The following is an 18,653-nucleotide window of genomic DNA, read 5'->3' on the forward strand; positions in this document are numbered from 1 at the left end:
GCTGGAAAAGTCTTTAGCAATAATTAGTGATATTTAGAGTTTGAAATTATAAAAGTGACATTGTAAAGTTTTGATTGATTTTCAGAAATCAAATATGTCATATTTACTTATTAGTCATGTTTATTACACTTATTCATTTTAGCCTGTGCTGTACATATGTTATGAACTCTTATGTTAAAACCCCTTAAACATTACACAAAGTGCAATATACATTACCAAATTTTGTGTATAGGTTATTGATGCAGTACATACATAGAGTATTCAATTACATTAACTTCCACCCCCATAGTTATTTATCTTCGAGATGTCTCTACATTTTGTACTACCTGGTTTCTAGTATTTACACATATGCCTGTGTGGAATTAGTTTTAGCTGAGCTTAATGCTATATGGTGGTAGGCTACTGTTGGTATGATTTAGTTTCTGCCAGACCATTCAATTGCAAACTAACAATGTCCAATTACACTCTGTTGTGAGTGAGTTGGGAGGTCCTAATCTAGCTACTTGACAGGCTGTGCTTCAGACTGTAGCCACAGGGAGTGGGTCATCCGATCTTCCAGCACACACACACACCATGTGGAAGTTACAGATAATGCCCAGGATAGTTTATGTCTGATCCGAGAGCAAGGAGGACATATGTGCAACCACTGAACTCCATCATCAAGGTCTCGCACTAGCTCTAGGAGCTTACAGATCATCACTGTACAAAGCCTATACATAGAAGCAGGCAAACGCCCACTCCACAATCAAAGGCAACAATTAGCTCTGCAATACACTATTAAGCTCCTGGAACAAAACCCATCCTATCACTCTGTCTTTAATAATTAGTATTTACACCTATAAATAAGACATCAAATCAAACCACTCAGATTATGGACACAACTAAACACTCTTAACAAATGCACATAAAGAATTTAGAAAAGAGTCTCCAGAGTGCAAACACATGTGGATGCAGCTTTTGTAACTACTGACTACCAACACATTATCTGCTTACCAAAACACAGCTCCCTCTTTACGGCAGAAGCATAATCTCTATTACTTACTGTGGAGTTCATACAACACCACTCTGTTCAGATTCCAGATCATGCCTACAAATCATGCAATCTCAGACCAGACCACCATCATTGCTAAAATTCTTGGATAGGTAGAAAAACTGAGCAAACAAAACTACAGCATAATCTTTTGCTGGGTTCCTAATCACTGTGAACTTCCATGGAATGAGCAAGCAGACAGACTTTGTAGGAAAAGTAACTTCCAACTGTTGTGTTCTATCCTTGACTGCTTTTCTCACAATGAAGACATACTTAAAAATCAAATGGCAAGAATATTTTGATCAACATAATGAATTACATAAAATACATAAAAATGAAGTCTCTCCAATCTTAAACAGGAAAAAAACTTACCCCCAAAACAACTGGATCAATCCATCTATACTAGATGCCCACTAGATGCCCATTCAAACCTACAAACCAACTTGCCAAACATGCAGTCCATCACTCACAATAAAACACAACAGGTGATTGTAAACATAATTTGGTACAAAAGGTCTTTGAGGAACAAAAATGGGCAGAGGGCACAAACAAATTTGTGAGAAAATCATAAAAATATATAAAAACAATGTTCTTCAAAGAAAGAATGCAAGGAATGTTCATGTTTCTTCCTCTACAGTGCACAGTATCAATAAATGACTCAAGGAATCATAAGGAATGTCGGTGTGTAAAAGGCAAGAGTGCAAGCCTAAGCTGTACACCAGAGTTCTTCAATCTCTCAAACAGCACTGCATCAAGAACCATCATTTATCAGTAGCTGATATAACCACATGGGAAAGGGATTACTTTGGCAAACCAGATTTGCCTGGAGTTGCATTCACAAGTGGCACTTGCAAAAAAGATACATGGTAACCATGTCCAAAAGCAGTGTTAAGTTCTCTGGTATGTGAATTGCTCTGAGGCATCTGGGATGGATGGTCACCCAGCGTGAGACGTGTATTGTGGTCAGACAACTCAGTATTCCAGGTCTTTTTTGGAAGACATGGATGCTGTGTGCTCCAGACTAAAGACATAAAGGGCCATCCAGACTCTTTAACAGCAACAGGTTCAAAAGCCAAGGTCTGTCATGGTATGGGGTTGTATCAGTGTCCTTAACAAAGGTAATTTACACTTCTGTGATGGCAGCATTAATGCAGAAAATAAAACATAAAAAATATAAAACAATAAGAAAATTGTTTAGCATACAAATTCAGTAGAATTAATTAATTAATTTTAAATATAAATAAATATTTTATTTATTAATTAATTATTTAACTCATCCAGGAAGTAGCAAAAGAACACGGACAAACATCCGAGAAACTATAAGCCTTGTTTGTCTTAGATAAGATCAGCATTTATGATTCCACCAATAGACTGATTGTATTCATGACTTGCGAAACTACTTTCAACCAAGAGGAACACCACACATTTGGCCTTTGATACTGGCTTTCTATGCCCTTTGAAATGATGCTTCATGGACTAATAAAGACTAGTAAAGACATGGATACCCTTTTAACTGCCCTAAAGCTAATATAAGATTTCTCAGTATCAGTATTATACCTAAAGCCAAACATGTAGGGCCCAGGTGACTTGCCATAATTGACAAAACCAGACAGTGCATCAAGACAATAGTGGCTAATGTATGTTAGAAAGCCCTGCAGTGTGGCTTAATTAAAGCAGTTCTGCAAGGAGGATGTGGCAAAGCCAGTAATTTAAGGGGCAGTTACTTTTTTGGTAACCATTTAGTTTGACAAATATACACAAAAAACCCCAGCAGCAAAAACATTTAACAGCGCTGTTCAGTGGCTTATTCATTTAAAATCTAAAATTGTAATATTTTTATTTCAGTGGCCTAGTAAGATCATTATAGGGTGAAGTCAGGTAATTTGGGACATCAGGCGTAATGGGACAAACAAGGTTTTTTATCATGTGTTCTTTAAATATTACCAGCCAGTCAAGCCGCTCAGGTGGCGCAGTGGTAAAAAGACACGCTGCAACCAGAGCTGGATTCTGATACATCGTATCGAAACCAGCTCTGCCTCACCGGTTCGAGGTTGAGTGGCTGTATGAGCAGCGATTGGCTGATTGCTCAGTTGGGGGGAATGGGACAAAGAACCGGATGTGGGTCTCTCTCTGTCAGAATGCGATTACGAATTCTGCCGGCTGAGTAGAGGCGCCTGCACAGAGATGAGGAAGAGTGCCCTTAGGGTGTGTCTCTCCGCATGCAACGCTAGGTGGCACAACACTCATCATTGTGAGGGTGGCAAAAATGCATCCGGCTGCTGTCCATGTTTCGGGGAGAGGATATGGGTTAGCTTCGATCTCCTCGGTCAGGGCAGGGTTCGGCATAGACAGAGAGGAAGCACGATGCAAATTGAACAATTGGATTAAAAAAAAAAAAAAAGTTACAATTATATATATATACAGTGGCTTGCAAAAGTATTCATACCCCTTGAACTTTTCCATATTTTGTCACATTACAACCACAAACAAATATATTTCACTGGAATTTGATGTGAAAGACCAACACAAAGTGGTATACAATTGTGAAGTGGAAGGAAAATTATACATGATTCAAAACATTTTTTACAAATAAAAAACTGAAAAGTGCGGTGTGCAAAAGTATCCAGCCCCCTTTTCTCTGAGTGCAACCAATTGCATTCAGAAGTTGCCTGATGACTGCTAATGACTAAAAAGAGTCCACCTGTGTGTAATCTAATCTCAGTACAAATACAGCTGCTCCGTGACGGCCTCAGAGGTTGGTTAAGAGAATATTGGGGAGTAAACAGCATTATGAAGTCCAAAGAACACACCAGACAGGTCAGGAATAAGGTTGTGGAGAAGTTTAAAGCAGGCTTAGGCTATAAAAAGATTTCCCAAGCTTTGAACATCTCATGGAGCACTGTTCAATCCATTATCCGGAAATGGAAAGAGTATGGCACAACTGTAAACCTACCAAGACAAGGCCGTCCACCTAAACTTACAGGCGAACAAGGAGAGCACTGATCAGAGATGCAGCCAAGAGGCCCATGGTGACTCTGGACGAAATGCAGAGATCCACAGCTCAGGTGGGGGAATCTGTCCACAGGACAACTATTAGTCGTGCACTGCACAAATGTGGTCTTTATGGAAGAGTGGCAAGAAGAAAGCCATTGTTAAAAGAAAACCATAAAAAGTCCCGTTTGCAGTTTGCCAGAAGCCATGTTGGGGACACAGCAAACATGTGGAACAAGGTGCTTTGGTCAGATGAGACCAAAATTTAACTTTTTGGCCTAAATGCAAAACGCTATGTGTGGCGGAGAATTAACACTGCACATCACTCTGAACACACCATCCCCACTGTCAAATATGGTGGTGGCAGCATCATGCTCTGGGGCTGCTTCTCTTCAGCAGGGATAGGGAAGTTGATCAAAGTTGATGGGAAGATGGATGGAGCCAAATACAGGGCAATCTTGGAAGAAAACCTGTTGGAGTCTGCAAAAGACTTGAGACTGGGGCGGAGGTTCACCTTCCAGCAGGACAACGACCCTAAACATAAAGCCAGGGCTACAATGGAATGGTTTAAAACAAAACATATTCATGTGTTAGAATGGCCCAGTCAAAGTCCAGACCTAAACCCAATCGAGAATTTGTGGCAAGATCTGAAAACTGCTGTTCACAAACACTCTCCATCTAATCTGACTGAGCTTGAGCTGTTTTGCAAAGAAGAATGGGCAAAAATGTCAGTCACTAGATGTGCAAAGCTGGTGGAGACATACCCTAAAAGACGTGCAGCTGTAATTGCAGCAAAAGGTGGTTCCACAAAGTATTGACTCAGGGGTCTGAGTATATATAGTATATATACTGTATATATACTGTATATATACGTATATATACGTATATACTGTATATTACCAGCCAGTCACCAGACATGTTATTACATGGTTGCTACAAATGTCCTTCACATGAAACAAGCGTTTTGATCGTTCTGCAATAAATACGATCAGTGGCACAAAGATAAAAAAAAAAATCACTGGTCCCAGGCCATGTGGCATGTTGATTTTCTCTTTATGGAGTTACTATGCTATTGTGTTGTCATATTACAGACATCACGTTTGGTTACATCCAGTGGCAACAAAAATCAAAGCAAAGCCGCTCAGGTGGTGCAGCAGTAAAACACGCTGTTCACCAGAGCTGAGATCTCGAATACATCCTATCGAATCTTGGCTCATGAACAACAATTGGCCTGTTGTTTGAATAGGGGCGGGACTACGCCGGATGGGGACTCTCTCTCAGACTAATGCGATTACGACCTCTGCTGGCTGGTTGGTGGCGCCTGCACGGAGATGGGAAAGGAGTGCGGTAGAGGGTGTGGCTCTCCGTACACAGCGCTGTACTGCACTGCACTCGTCAAGTGTAGGTGATAAGATGTTCGATTGCTGTGCACGTGTCGGAGGGGGCATGGAGCAGCCTCGTCCTCCCCAATCAGGAGCAGGGACCAGCATTAGTGAGGGGATGATTGACGGGCGGAAATTGGATGCGCTAAAGTGGGAGATAAAGGGGTAAAAAAAAAAAAAAAAAAAATCAAACCAAGTAGCTTGAATTGTGTAGTTAGGATGTTCCTATAGTAAATTAACTTTGGCTGTATGTATCATGGTGTAGTGGGTAGAGTTACAGCCTCCCTTTAGGCTACATGAATTATTAAATGAATTAATGAATGAACTGGGAAATGCATTTAATCATTTAACAATATAAAAAAGATGAAATACAATTGTTATTCAATTAAGCTTATTAGTTTGGTGTCATTTTTAACTTTATTGACATTGTCCTATTTTAGCTTATCAGCTGTCTTATTTTACCTGAACAAAACATTGGAGTAAGTAAGGGGTTCTTGATGTGTTGGAAAAATTATAGAGATCTGTAACAAATTATAAAAGTAACACTTAACATAGTCTTCAGAATTGTAGGTGGTTTTCTTGGTAATCTACCAAAATTGTCCTAAATTACCTGACCCTATGAGATTATTCAAAAATACTTAGTGCACTTTTATATCAAGCCTTGTGTGTCAGTGTCAGATTATACAGTTTGATTTCTTAATGCTAGATCTGCAAATGCACTCATCTCACATCATTGTTTACGAAGACACATTGGCATAATAGTGGCAGTTGACGTTCTTTCAAATTTAGAATTTGATGCCTGCTGCAACACACTCAAAAGTTGGGATTAAATGTTTAAGTTAATTAAATATTAAAGTTACAGATTTTTTTACATTCCACAATAAGAGAGCTTTGAGCTTGCAACTGAAAGGTTGAGAGTTCGAATCCCAGCTCTGCCATGCATCCACTGCTGGGCCCTTGAGCAAGGCCCTTAACCCTCTCTGCTCCAGGTACACCGTATGATGGCTGACCCTGCGCTCTGACCCCAGCTTCCAAACATGCTGTTACATGCAAAGTAAGAATTTCGTTGTACTGTACACATGTGTAAGTATATACAGTGGGGCCAAAAAGTATTTAGTCAGCCACTGATTGTGCAAATTCTCCTACTTAGAAAGATGAGAGAGGTCTGTAATTTTCATCATAGGTACACTTCAACTATGAGAGACAAAATGAGAAAAAATCCAGGAAATCACATTGTAGGATTTAAAAAAAAATTATTTGTAAATTATGGTGGAAAATAAGTATTTGGTCACCCACAAACAAGCAAGATTTCTGGCTCTCACAGACCTGTAACTTCTTCTTTAAAGCTCTTCTGTCCTCCACTCGTTACCTGTATTAATGGCACCTGTTTGACCTTGTTATCTATATAAAAGACACCTGTCCACAGCCTCAAACAGTCAGACTCCAAACTCAACCATGGCCAAGACCAAAGAGCTGTCGAAGGACACCAGGAAGAAAATTGTAGACCTGCACCAGGCTGGGAAGAGTGAATCTACAATAGGCAAGCAGGTTGGTCAAAATGATCATGAGAACGGTGAGCAAAAATCCCAGAATTACACGGAGGGACCTGATGAATGACCTGCAGAGAGCTGGGACCAAAGTAACAAAGGCTACCATCAGTAACACACTACGCCAGAGGGACTCAAATCCTGCAGTGCCAGGCGTGTCCCCCTGCTTAAGCCAGTACATGTCCAGGCCCGTCTGAAGTTTGCCAGAGAGCATATGGATGATCCAGAAGAGGATTGGGAGAATATCATGTGGTCAGATGAAACCAAAATGGAACTTTTTGGTAAAAACTCAACTCGTCGTGTTTGGAGGAAGAAGAATGCTGAGTTGCATCCCAAGAACACCATACCTACTGTGAAGCGTGGGGGTGGAAACATCATGCTTTGGGGCTGTTTTTCTGCAAAGGGGACTGCAAAGGGTTTTTCTGCAAATCCGTGTTAAGGGAAGAATGAACAGGGCCATGTATCGTGAGATTTTAAGCCAAAACCTCCTTCCATCAGTGAGAGCATTGAAGATGGAACGTGGCTGGGTCTTCCAGCATGACAATGATCCCAAACACACCGCTCGGGCAATGAAGGAGTGGCTCCGTAAAAAGCATTTCAAGGTCCTGGAGTGGCCTAGCCAGTCTCCAGACCTCAACCCCATAGAAAATTTGTGGAGGGAGTTGAAAGTCCGTGTTGCCCATCGACAACCCCAAAACATCACTGCTCTAGAGGAGATCTGCATGGAGGAATGGGCCAAAATACCAGCTACAGCTACCTGGTGAAGACTTACAGGAAACGTTTGACCTCTGTCATTGCCAACAAAGGTTATGTTACAAAGTTTTGAGTTGAACTTTTGTTATTGACCAAATACTTATTTTCCACCATAATTTACAAAAAAATTCTTTAAAAATCCTACAATGTGATTTCCTGGATTTTTTTTTTCTCATTTTGTCTCTCATAGTTGAAGTGTACCTATGATGAAAATTACAGACCTCTCTCATCTTTCTAAGTAGGAGAACTTGCACAATCAGTGGCTGACTAAATACTTTTTGGCCCCACTGTATGACAAATAAAGGTATTCTATTCTAGTCTTGTCTGCAGAAAAGGATTGCACTGACAAAGTCTCACATAGAAGCTCGGAAAGTGTGATAAGAAAAAGAGAAAATAACCTTTTATCCTTTATACTTCTATCATTGACCTTGTAGGACAGTGGAAGATACATACATAGCTAGAACATAGGAACTGGTCTAACCAACTGGACCTAGGTTTTGAAGGTCATACAATGTAATTGACACATCTCTTGTCACATAAACCACTTTTCAGTAGCATTCTATTGTAGCAGTATTCTTGAAATATTGGAATATGACTACTGACAAGCATATCTACGTACATGTTTTAAGTAGTAATTGATTAATGCTTGTAATGTAAATTAACAATTTTCTCCCACTCAGGTAAACGAACAGGAATAAGCAAACTTCATGAGTTTAAAAGAACATTCATTGAATCAGTGTTTCAAATAACTTAGATTTCTTACAATCTAACATACATAATACTGAATAAAGATTTTGATATTATGGAGGAATTTTAATTCAGTGTATGACAAAGTCGGAATCACTGTTAAATGTGCTGGTCCTTCAACCCTTAAATGGCATTGCATGAAAAAACATCATGTTACTGTGACAGATGTGGCCTGGAGGTTCTTTTTAAACCTATAGTCACCTAAAACAATTTGCTACTGCATCAAGAAATGCGACCTGAAACTTATGTTGAAAAATGCATGGACGTCCCTGGCAAAGATGACGTCTTGAAGGCAGCATATGTTTCTCTAAGATCTCAATGTACTTTTCTGCATTAATGCTGCCATCACAGAAGTGTAAATGACCTTTCCCAAGGGCACTGACACGACTCCATACCATGACAGACGCTGGCTTTTGGACTTGTTGCTGATAACAGTCTGGATAACAGTTTTTCCAAAAATGACCTGGAATGCTGATTCATCTGACCACAATACATGTTTCCACTGTGTGATGGTCCATCCTAGATGCCTCCGAGCCCAAAGAAGTCGGCGCTGCTTCTGGACATGGTTAACATAAGGTTTCTTTCTTGCACAATAAAGTTTTAAGTGGCATTTGTGCATGTAACTCTGTATTGTAGTGCTTGACACAGGTTTGGCAAAGTAATTCCTTGTCCATGTGGTTATATCAGCTGTTGTTGAGTGGCGGTTCTTGATGCAGTGCCACCTTAAAGATCATTTACATTTTCAGCATTTAGCAGACGCTTTTATCCAAAGCGACTTACACAATGAGCTGAACATGATGAGCAATTGAGGGTTAAGGGCCTTGCTCAGGGACCCAGCAGTGACAACTTGGTGGTGGCGGGGCTTGAACCGGCAACCTTCTGTTTACTAGTCCAGTACCTTAACCACTGAGCTATCACTGCCCTCACACAGGCATTCAGCTTAAGCTTAGAAATAGAAATATGCAAATCCAAATATTAGGGATGTCCCGATCACGTTTTTTTGTTCCCGATCCAGATCCCGATCATTAATTTTGATCCCGATCCGATACCGAGTCTCAAACCGATACTTGTATTTTCTAGATATTGTCTAGATAAGAACTAGATAATACTGTTCACACAGTGCACACTTCAAGTACATTACAGTTATTCAAATTATTCCAAAGTATATGTTTAACAACTGAGTAGCTCTGCAGTGCTGTAGGAAAAAAAATGCCTGCATCCAAGCTATTACTTAAAGTTCTTTTATTTTTACAAGTAGTGCTTAGTAGTAAAACTAGAACACTCAAAATGAGTGAGATAATTACAGTTTCACTTTGAACTTTACATTCAAAGAACACAATTCTGTTTAATGCAGTGATACACTAAAAATGAACAGAAATCTCCATTCAAAAGTGGTGTAGCAGCTTAACTTGAATATAAAAAAAAACAAATAAGTTACTTAACAGCATTACAGTAAAACCTGAATACCAAAATAAAATGGAAAGTCACTCTTTTGTTATGAAGGAAAGCCAGTTCTTAAAGTGCTTGTATTGTGACAAAGGTTTGATGGACGTTTCTACGTGTCTACGTGTTTTGACCCTTTGGGGCTTCCATAGTTCATGGAATAGCGTGCTTGGCTCTAGCTGTCCGCTACTCGGTACCATAACAGAAGTTAATAAAGTGTTATGCTCCTGACAATTTGTGAATATACCGTGTATTTATTTCTTTATTAAGCAAGTGCATCACTACGACGCTCGCATTGCAGACATTACACTTCACTGTTGGACTTGTTTCACTTTTCAATTTAAAGTATTTCCACACAGCGGACATGCTACCGTAAAACAAAGGATCAGGATTAGGATCTGCCTTTTAAAGCCGATACCGATCAGTTGAAAAATGCCTTGATCGGCCCCGATTCCGATCTTTGAGATCGGATCGGGACATCCCTACCAAATATGCATCTTTGCTCATCAAAGACTCAGCCTTTCCTGGATGCTGCTTTTGTACCAAACCATGATTACAATCGCCTGTTGACATCACCTGTTTGGAATCACATCATTATTTCGTTTTTTCACCTCATTACTAGCCCTAAATTGCCCCCGTCCCAACTTTTTTTGGAATGTGTTGCAGGCCAGAAATGCAGGAATGAAGGTATATTAACAAATGAAATGAAGCTGAGCAGATAAAACATGAAATATCTTGGGTTCAAACTGCCTGCAATCAAATAAAAGTCAAAGTAAATGTAAGGAACACTGCATTTTTATTTTAATTGTATTTTCCATACTGCCCCAACTTTTCTGATTTAGGGTTGTAAATAGAAGTCAATTTTGTTTTAATTAATTAGGTTCAATAAAAGTATTTTTTTCAAGTGGCTAAATAATTGTAATCAGTAACTATTTTGACTAAAATAATTACTGTAGTTTTGATTATAGCTGTACTTACTGTTGTAGCAGTACTTATTTTCCCAGCTACATAAGTGGTCACTTTTTTGTGACCATTCTCTGAATTAAGTTAAGCAGTTTACTTACATTGCAGTTTACTTATTTTTTACATTACAGTATTACTTCTTGTCATTTTGTAAAAATTTGTTTGCTCTGACTTGAAGAGCCTCACGTGTTAGGAGTCATGGCTTTGTTGTGGTGTTCATGTTCAGCTTCAACATTTTTAGCTGGGACATCAAGTATGAAAAGATCCACATTTCCCTGCACCCTTTTCTGTTAATTCATTCATTTTTTATTTGTTCATTTAATTGTGTGTTACCTGAAGGAGCTTAAATTAAAAGACGAGGAGTGTGAGAGGCTTTCTAAAGTAAGGGACCAGCTGGGGCAGGAGCTGGAGGAACTCACTGCTAGCCTGTTTGAGGTTTGTTTTTTTATTTGTTTAGTTTCTTCTTTTCTCCACTCATAAAAAGAGAAAAAATCCACAGGGTAGAACTGGATCAGCTATTCTGCACATCTGCAAATTAATATACATTTTTACCCCTAATAACTTTCTTACTTTCTTAACAGTACAGACTGTTTTCATTTGAAATCAGATTAGCTCTTTAGTTGTTTTTCAGTCCACATTTGGGATGAAGATAAATTGAATCAAATAAGAATTAAAAGTGTATATACACAGACCAGGCATAACATTATGACCACTGACAGGTGAAATGAAGAACACTGATTATCTCTTCATCATGGCACCTGTTAGTGGGTGGGTTATATAAGGCAGCAAGTGAACATTTTATCCTCAAAGTTGATGTGTTAGAAGCAGGAATGGATAAGCGTAAGGATTTGAGCGAGTTTGACAAGGGCCAAATTGTGATGGCTAGACGACTGGGTCAGAGCATCTCCAAAACTGCAACTCTTGTGGAGTGTTTCCGGTCTGCAGTGGTCAGTATCTATCAAAAGTGGTCCAAGGAAGGAACAGTAATAAATCAGCGACAGGGTCATGGGCGGCCAAGGCTCTTTGATGCACGTGAGGAGCGAAGGCTGGCTCATGTGGTCCGATTCAACAGACGATCTACTGTAGCTCAAATTGCTGAAGAAGTTAATGCTGGTTCTGATATCAGAATGGTGTCAGAATACACAGTGCATCACAGTTTGTTGCATATGGGGCTGCAAAAAAGGGGGACCAACACAGTATTAGGAAGGTGGTCATAATGTTATGCCTGATAGATGTATGCCGAGTGTTTTTGTGTGTTTTAGGCTTAATGACTAAAGCATACTTCTGTGGCAAAACAAAAAAAAATCTATTTACGTATCCCCTTACATTATATTTACTTGTGGTAATTACAATAAAACATGAGAAAATTATAAACTAATTCAAGATAAAAACAGCTTGTTAGTTTTTGTTTGACCCTTGTTAGTTATTTTGTAGATATAATTAGTGAAATTAGGATGTGCCAGGAATCTGTGCTTATATTCTTCTGTTTCCTAATTCATGGTGGTTGGTTTTATTTTTTTTCTCCTTCTGTCATATTTTCTCTCATCTTTGCTCCCCACATTTCCTGCACTGTAGCTATGAATTGTAGAAACTCCAATTACTGTTTTCTTGAAGGATCTTTAAAGCAGACTTGACTTGCTTTGTTTGTTCTTTGGTGTGGGGAGAATGTGCATATAGGGGCACTGTGATCAGATTCTGAAACAAATCCTTTCTTAACAGGAAGCTCATAGGATGGTGCAGGAAGCAAATGTAAAACAAGCCACTGCAGAGAAACAACTCAAAGAAGCCCTGGGAAAGGTTAGACAATTGTAGATTTATTTTCTTAGTTTCCTTTGAACTGTAATGTTTTCAGTTTACATCATTTACATTTTGACACATCTGCTGTTTTGTCTTTAGAATTGTTACATTCACTTAGTTACTTTAGAACTACTCAGTATACCAAATCTGACTGAAATAATATTGTCTCTGTTATTCTTTTTTTTTTTAATTGACATGCAACTGTTTTTTTTTTTACAAATCAATTAATCCATTGTGTGATCTTCACAAAACACAATTTTTATTACCAAAAATTTTTTCTCCCAATCTAGTTGTATCCAATTACCCGATTACGTTATGTCCATCCTGGTGAGAGCTGACACCCCCCCCCCCCCCCACACACACACGTGTGCAGTAGCCGACTGCATCTTTTCACCTGCACAAGGCGAGTTCATGTGCAGATCAGCTTTGTGTACGGAGAGCCACACCCTTATAACACAGTATCTCTTGTCTCTGTGCAGGCGCCATCCATCAGCCAGCAGAGGTTGTAATTGCATCAGTTATGTGGTCCCGCCTGGCACTAATCCTGAATGAACAACAGGCCAATTGTTGTTTGTGTAGGTGCCCAGCCTGGCGGATGGCAGAGCTGAGTTTCGAACCGACAAATTCGAAATGTCAGCTCTGGTGTGAGAGCCTCAGTTGCCATTTTTACTCAGCCCATTATCACCTTAATCACCCAGAAACAAGAAACATAACGTGTGGGTTGTGCGTTGCCAGTAAAGTGTGAAATAAAGCCTTGACCACTTATCAAAGTGGGATCATTGAAAAAAAAAAAAAGGTGGCCAAAATAACAGAAACAAATTAACAAATGAAAGACTCAAAAACATCCACAGCCCACAACAAAAAGCTTGGATAGAACAGAGATAGCGCGGAAATGGTTGTCACAATATGACTGGATGCTCTGGCTGTCTGCAACAACTGTGATACTGTGTAAGTTCCAAGAAAGAAATAACAGTGCCATTGCATGCTAGGGAAAACTGGACTGGACCGAGCAGCCCGGTATCACAGTTTTAGAGAAAAGCAGGTTTGCCAACGAAGCATATATCAAGTCTGAGAGGGAGAAACCAAGATATATAGAAAAAATTTCACCTGGATCGAATTAACGTTTACAAGATGCAGAGGATTGTCAATTTAGAGAAACTGAAACATCAGCTGTGCCTCTGTGCCCCCTCTGCTGGCCAAAATAGAAATGCCAAAGGACACTACTTCTAACGTGGCACACTACCAAATTACTTAAGCAGATGCCACATTACAAACACCTGTTTTAAGAATTGAAAAATGAGGCTTAAATAATTCACAAAATTATTCGGACCCTTTGTTGTGGCTCGTCCGATTATGATCAGCAGATGGAGCAAAATTCTGCAACTGAGCCCAAGTGCTTACTAGTGGTTATCAAGGCAGAAGGATGTTCCATCAACTTTTTAGGCTGAGGGCTGAATAATTTTGCACATGGACATTTGTCAAATTTATTTACTTCATTTAAAATGTATTATATTTTAAATAAATATTCTTTCTCTGTTTACTGAATCTTCTTGTTGGATATTTTAATTCAATTCTATACGAAGCACCATAATACCCTTTAAGGGGGATGGGGGTCAGTATTTTTGATTGCAACTGTATATTTCACCAGCTGTATACTGTAAATACTACTTATTAGTGGTTAGCACTATTACTTCACAGCAAGAAGGTCCAGGGTTCGATCCCCAGGTGGGGCGGTCCAGGTCCGTTCTGTGTGGGGTTTGCATGTTCTCCCCGTGTCTGTGTGGGTTTCATTCGGGAGCTCCAGTTTCCTCCCACAGTCCAAAGACATTCAAGTGAGGTGAATTGGGATGCAAAATTGTCCATGACTGTGTTTGACATTAAACTTGTTAACTGATGAATCTTGTGTAATGAGTAACTACCAATTCTGTCATAAATGTAACCAAGTGTAAAACTGTGTTAAATTCTAATAAATAAATAAATAATTTGGTTTGTAATTTGGGAAAATGGAAGGCTGATAAATGTCTATAGGCTCTGTATTATAAATTAAGCAACCTGAACAATTCCTACCAAATAATGCTTTGAAAAGAAATAACTGCTTTGTTTCAAAGATTATTTGTTACACTGTTTGGGACTTATTTATAAAAACATAGTAAATCATTTACATTTCTCTCTGCAGATTGATGTTCTTCAGGCGGAGGTAGCTGCTCTAAAAACTCTAGTGATGTCCACTTCTCCCACCTCGCCGTGTAAAGATTTGCCACTGGGCTCTAGGGTGCCATTCAAGAAAGGCCACATGCGAAACAAAAGCACCAGTAGTGCTATGCTGGGCAGTCAACAAGAAGTTACCATTCCCGAGCCCATCATACGAGACTGTAAAGAGGCAGGAGATCTATTTACTCTTTATTTCTTTCTGTCACAGAATATTTAGGCAAAGTTATTTTTGTTGGGTTTTTTCTTTCTTTAACACATGGTATTTTTTCATTTCAAGCTAATAGTCTGTTTTGACTAAGCTGCCTATTAATTACTGTCCTAATTTTGCACACTTTTCTATTTTTTAGATTTTTTAAGATTTGACCAGAAAAAAGCAATCATAAGGAAAACAAAATCATAAACGTGTCAAATATTTGGTCTTTGATTAATATAGCGCATAAATTTAAAGTGTACTTTCTGCACTTTTAACCACATTTTCTTTGTTTCATTCAAAGCACAGGGTAAATAATAAAAATATAATTTTACAAATTTACCTTTTAATTTCATTGTAGGCATTTATGTGCTTAGTGTGCTACTTAAGTGTATGACATGTACTGAAAGGGACTGACCGTTTATCAGCATCAATTCCACTTCATCATTATTGTCTGGTCTGTGCCAGACTCTAAGACATTTAACTTGCTTGCCCTTACTTGGTTGAAAAAATGTCTTTTTAGTATAGGTCATATTTTGAAGTTTCTTTCTGACCTTGGCACATGACCAGTGTTACATGACCTTTTTTATTTAGACTAGCTTTGTTTTCATGGGCACAGAAAAGTCACAAGCTGTAGTTAAAAAATAATTAAATAATAATAATGATAATAATAATGAAAAAAATAATAATAACACTTATATAAATAAGGAATTAGAGACCACCCAAAAATGTAATGACATAGAATTTTCTGCACCACCAAAAAAATTTGCTGTATGTATATTTTAATTTAGCACATTTATTCATATTTTCCGAAATACAAATTTAATAAACTATAAAGAAAATTTAAATAAACACTTTTTGCATGAAGTGTGTTAAAATTAGGAAAGCTACTGCAATTACTGCCTGTTATAAGTCAGTGGTTAACCAATAAGCCATTAAAGTAAAAAACACATTACTGACTTTCATATTAATAAGGCTGCATGCTTTATACAGTTAAAACAGCCTAACATGACCAATGTGGCATGAATGTAGAAAAGTATGATTAACACAAACAATGAACAAAACTAGTTCAGCATACAAAATGCAGATAAATAAACATGCTAATTACAATTCTGCTAGTATATTTCTGACATCATTAGTTTAGTTAGTATACAATCCCAAATCAGAAAAGTTTGGACACTGAGGAAAATGCATATTAAAAAGCAGTGTTTCTTACATTTGTTACCCAAGAAATATCATGTTTTGTTTGGTCAATTTCATTTTATTCGTTAATATACATGAATTCCTGCATTTCAGACCTTAAACACACTCAAAAAGTTGGGATGATAAAGCATTTACAACTTTATAATGTTGTCATTCTTACTCTCAACACTTAAAAGATGCTTTGGCAGCGATGATACAAAGCTATGAAATGTTTAAGGTGTGTTTTTTGTCCCATATTTCTTGCAAACACATCTTAAGGTGTGCAACTGTATGGGGTTGTCATTGACTTGCTCATTGTGATTTGCATATGGGCCTGATCACCGGTTCCATTGTTATGCAATGGGCCGGTTTCGAACTGCTGCATATAAGGTTGAGGTATTCACCACCAGCTCAGACTGAAGAGGTCACTTGGATCAAACTTTGTGTCCAGATGAACTGATTCAACTTTGTGGGTTGTCATTAACGCATTTCTAGTTTTAAAATTCTCCACACTATTGGGGACAGGTCAGGACTGCAGACAGGCCAGTCCAGTACCTGAACTCTCTTGTTCCACAGCCATGCCTTTGTAATGTGTGCAGCATGTGCTTTTGCATTGTCTTGTTTAAAAATGCGTAGACATATCTGAAAAAGATGACGTCTTGAAGGCAGAATATGTTTTCCTTAAATCCCAGTGTACTTAATTCTGCCATTACAGAGGGGTAAATTATGTTTGTGAAGGGCACAGACACAACCCTATACCATGACAAACCCTGGCTTTTGGACTTGTCTGGAAGATTCTTTTCCTCTTTGGTCCCAAGCACACAGTGTTCATTTCTAAAAAAGATCTGGAAGCCCAGAGAACTCGACACAACATGACTGGACATGGCTAAAATAAGGCTTCTTTTTTGCACAGTAAAGTTTTAAATGACATTAGTGAATGCAAGTTAGCCAAAGTAATCCTTTGCCCATGTGGTTTTATCAATTATTGATGAATGCATGTCTTGATGGAGTGCCGTCTGATGGATTGCAGATCACTGGTGTTTAGCTTAGGCTTGCGACTTTGTCCTTTACACACTGAAATTCCTCCAGATTCCTTGGATTATTCAATATTATGTTCTCTATATGAAGAAATAAGCAGATCCCTTTCGATTTTTCTCTTTCTTTTTTTTTAACATTTCATTAATATTCTCACAAATGTTGACAAACTGGAGAGCGTTTACCCTTAAAGACCGTAGATCGTCTTTCGTAGGTACTGCTTTTGCATTAAATCATGATTAGAATCACCTGTTAACATCACCTTTTTGAAATCACATCATTATTTAGTTTCTTTTACTTTATTACTAGCTCCCGTCCCAATTTTTTTTTTAATGTGTTGCAAAACTGAAATGCAGGAATGGATGTATATTTACAAATGAAATGAAGTTAAGCAGACAAAACATGAAATATCTTGGGTTCACACTGTCTGCAATTAAATAACAGTCAAAGTAAATGTAAGAAACACCACATTTGTGAAATATTTTCTTTGTTCATGATAGAAATTATAACAATGCATAGTTTTTTTCTGTTTGGGTTAAAACGGCAGTTCTTATAAAGCTGGTTCATGCATACTGTGGGTGAGTGAGGGTGAATTTAACAGTCAAATATAGTATCAGTGAATAGAAATAAATTTAAATTCATATGAATAATTACTTTGTCAGTTATTATGTATTATTTTTATGATTGTGTAATAAATCGTGTCTGTGTGGGTGTGTAGGTGGATTCAATTCTGTTCAATGAGTTTAAGGCATGGAAGGAGGACCCAACTTTAGACAGGAGCTGCTCTTTCCTTGAACAGATTTATCGAGAGGACATATACCCATGTCTTAGCTTCTGCAAGAGTGAGGTGTGTGCATGTTTCTTTTCTCTCCAAATTCTGTGGGGTTTTTTGTATTCAGAGTATCACTTTTTATAGTACTGAAACTCTATCCACTTGTGACTGACACTGTGCCAATGCCTAGTTTGTTAATGTGGACAACCTAGTTCTAAACTTTGTATTTATTGCCAAGTTAGCCTGAACATTTACATTAGTTGAAATAACACCATTATTATTTTAGAAAACATTACAGCATTTTCAACATTATTGTATTATTACTTGCAGCCTTCTATGCTTTTAAGTAATAGATAAATGCTTTTTATTTTTTTATCCTGGAAAGTCTACAAAGTGTCCGACAGCTACAGCAAACATTTTTCTCAGCAAGCAGTTTCACCAATATATTTTGTGTTTCTATAGCTGGGCTCAGCAATCCTGGAGGCTGTGGAGAACAACACATTGAGTGTGGAGCCAGTGGGCTTCCAACCTCTGCCAGTGGTCAAGGCTTCAGCTGTAGAGTGTGGAGGGCCTAAGTAAGTACTGCCTATAATTTTACCAATTGCAAGTG

The 18,653-nt window shown here is 38.3% G+C and overlaps 1 protein-coding gene across 2 annotated transcripts in view; it reads left to right on the forward strand.

Moving 5' to 3' along the window:
• Positions 1 to 18,653, forward strand: part of rab3ip (RAB3A interacting protein (rabin3)) — a 50,614-nt gene that overhangs the window by 27,539 nt on the left and 4,422 nt on the right. The window contains exons 4-8 of one of the 2 annotated variants that reach the window (XM_062994661.1): positions 11,196 to 11,291; positions 12,576 to 12,653; positions 14,830 to 15,033; positions 17,990 to 18,118; positions 18,506 to 18,618. In XM_062994661.1, coding sequence (XP_062850731.1) covers positions 11,196 to 11,291; positions 12,576 to 12,653; positions 14,830 to 15,033; positions 17,990 to 18,118; positions 18,506 to 18,618 — 620 coding nt within the window. The remainder of the gene's footprint in view (positions 1 to 11,195; positions 11,292 to 12,575; positions 12,654 to 14,829; positions 15,034 to 17,989; positions 18,119 to 18,505; positions 18,619 to 18,653) is intronic. The other variant, XM_062994662.1, reaches the window with a different exon arrangement.

This window comes from Trichomycterus rosablanca, chromosome 1 (assembly GCF_030014385.1).
Source record: "Trichomycterus rosablanca isolate fTriRos1 chromosome 1, fTriRos1.hap1, whole genome shotgun sequence".
Taxonomy (NCBI): Eukaryota; Metazoa; Chordata; class Actinopteri; order Siluriformes; family Trichomycteridae; genus Trichomycterus; species Trichomycterus rosablanca.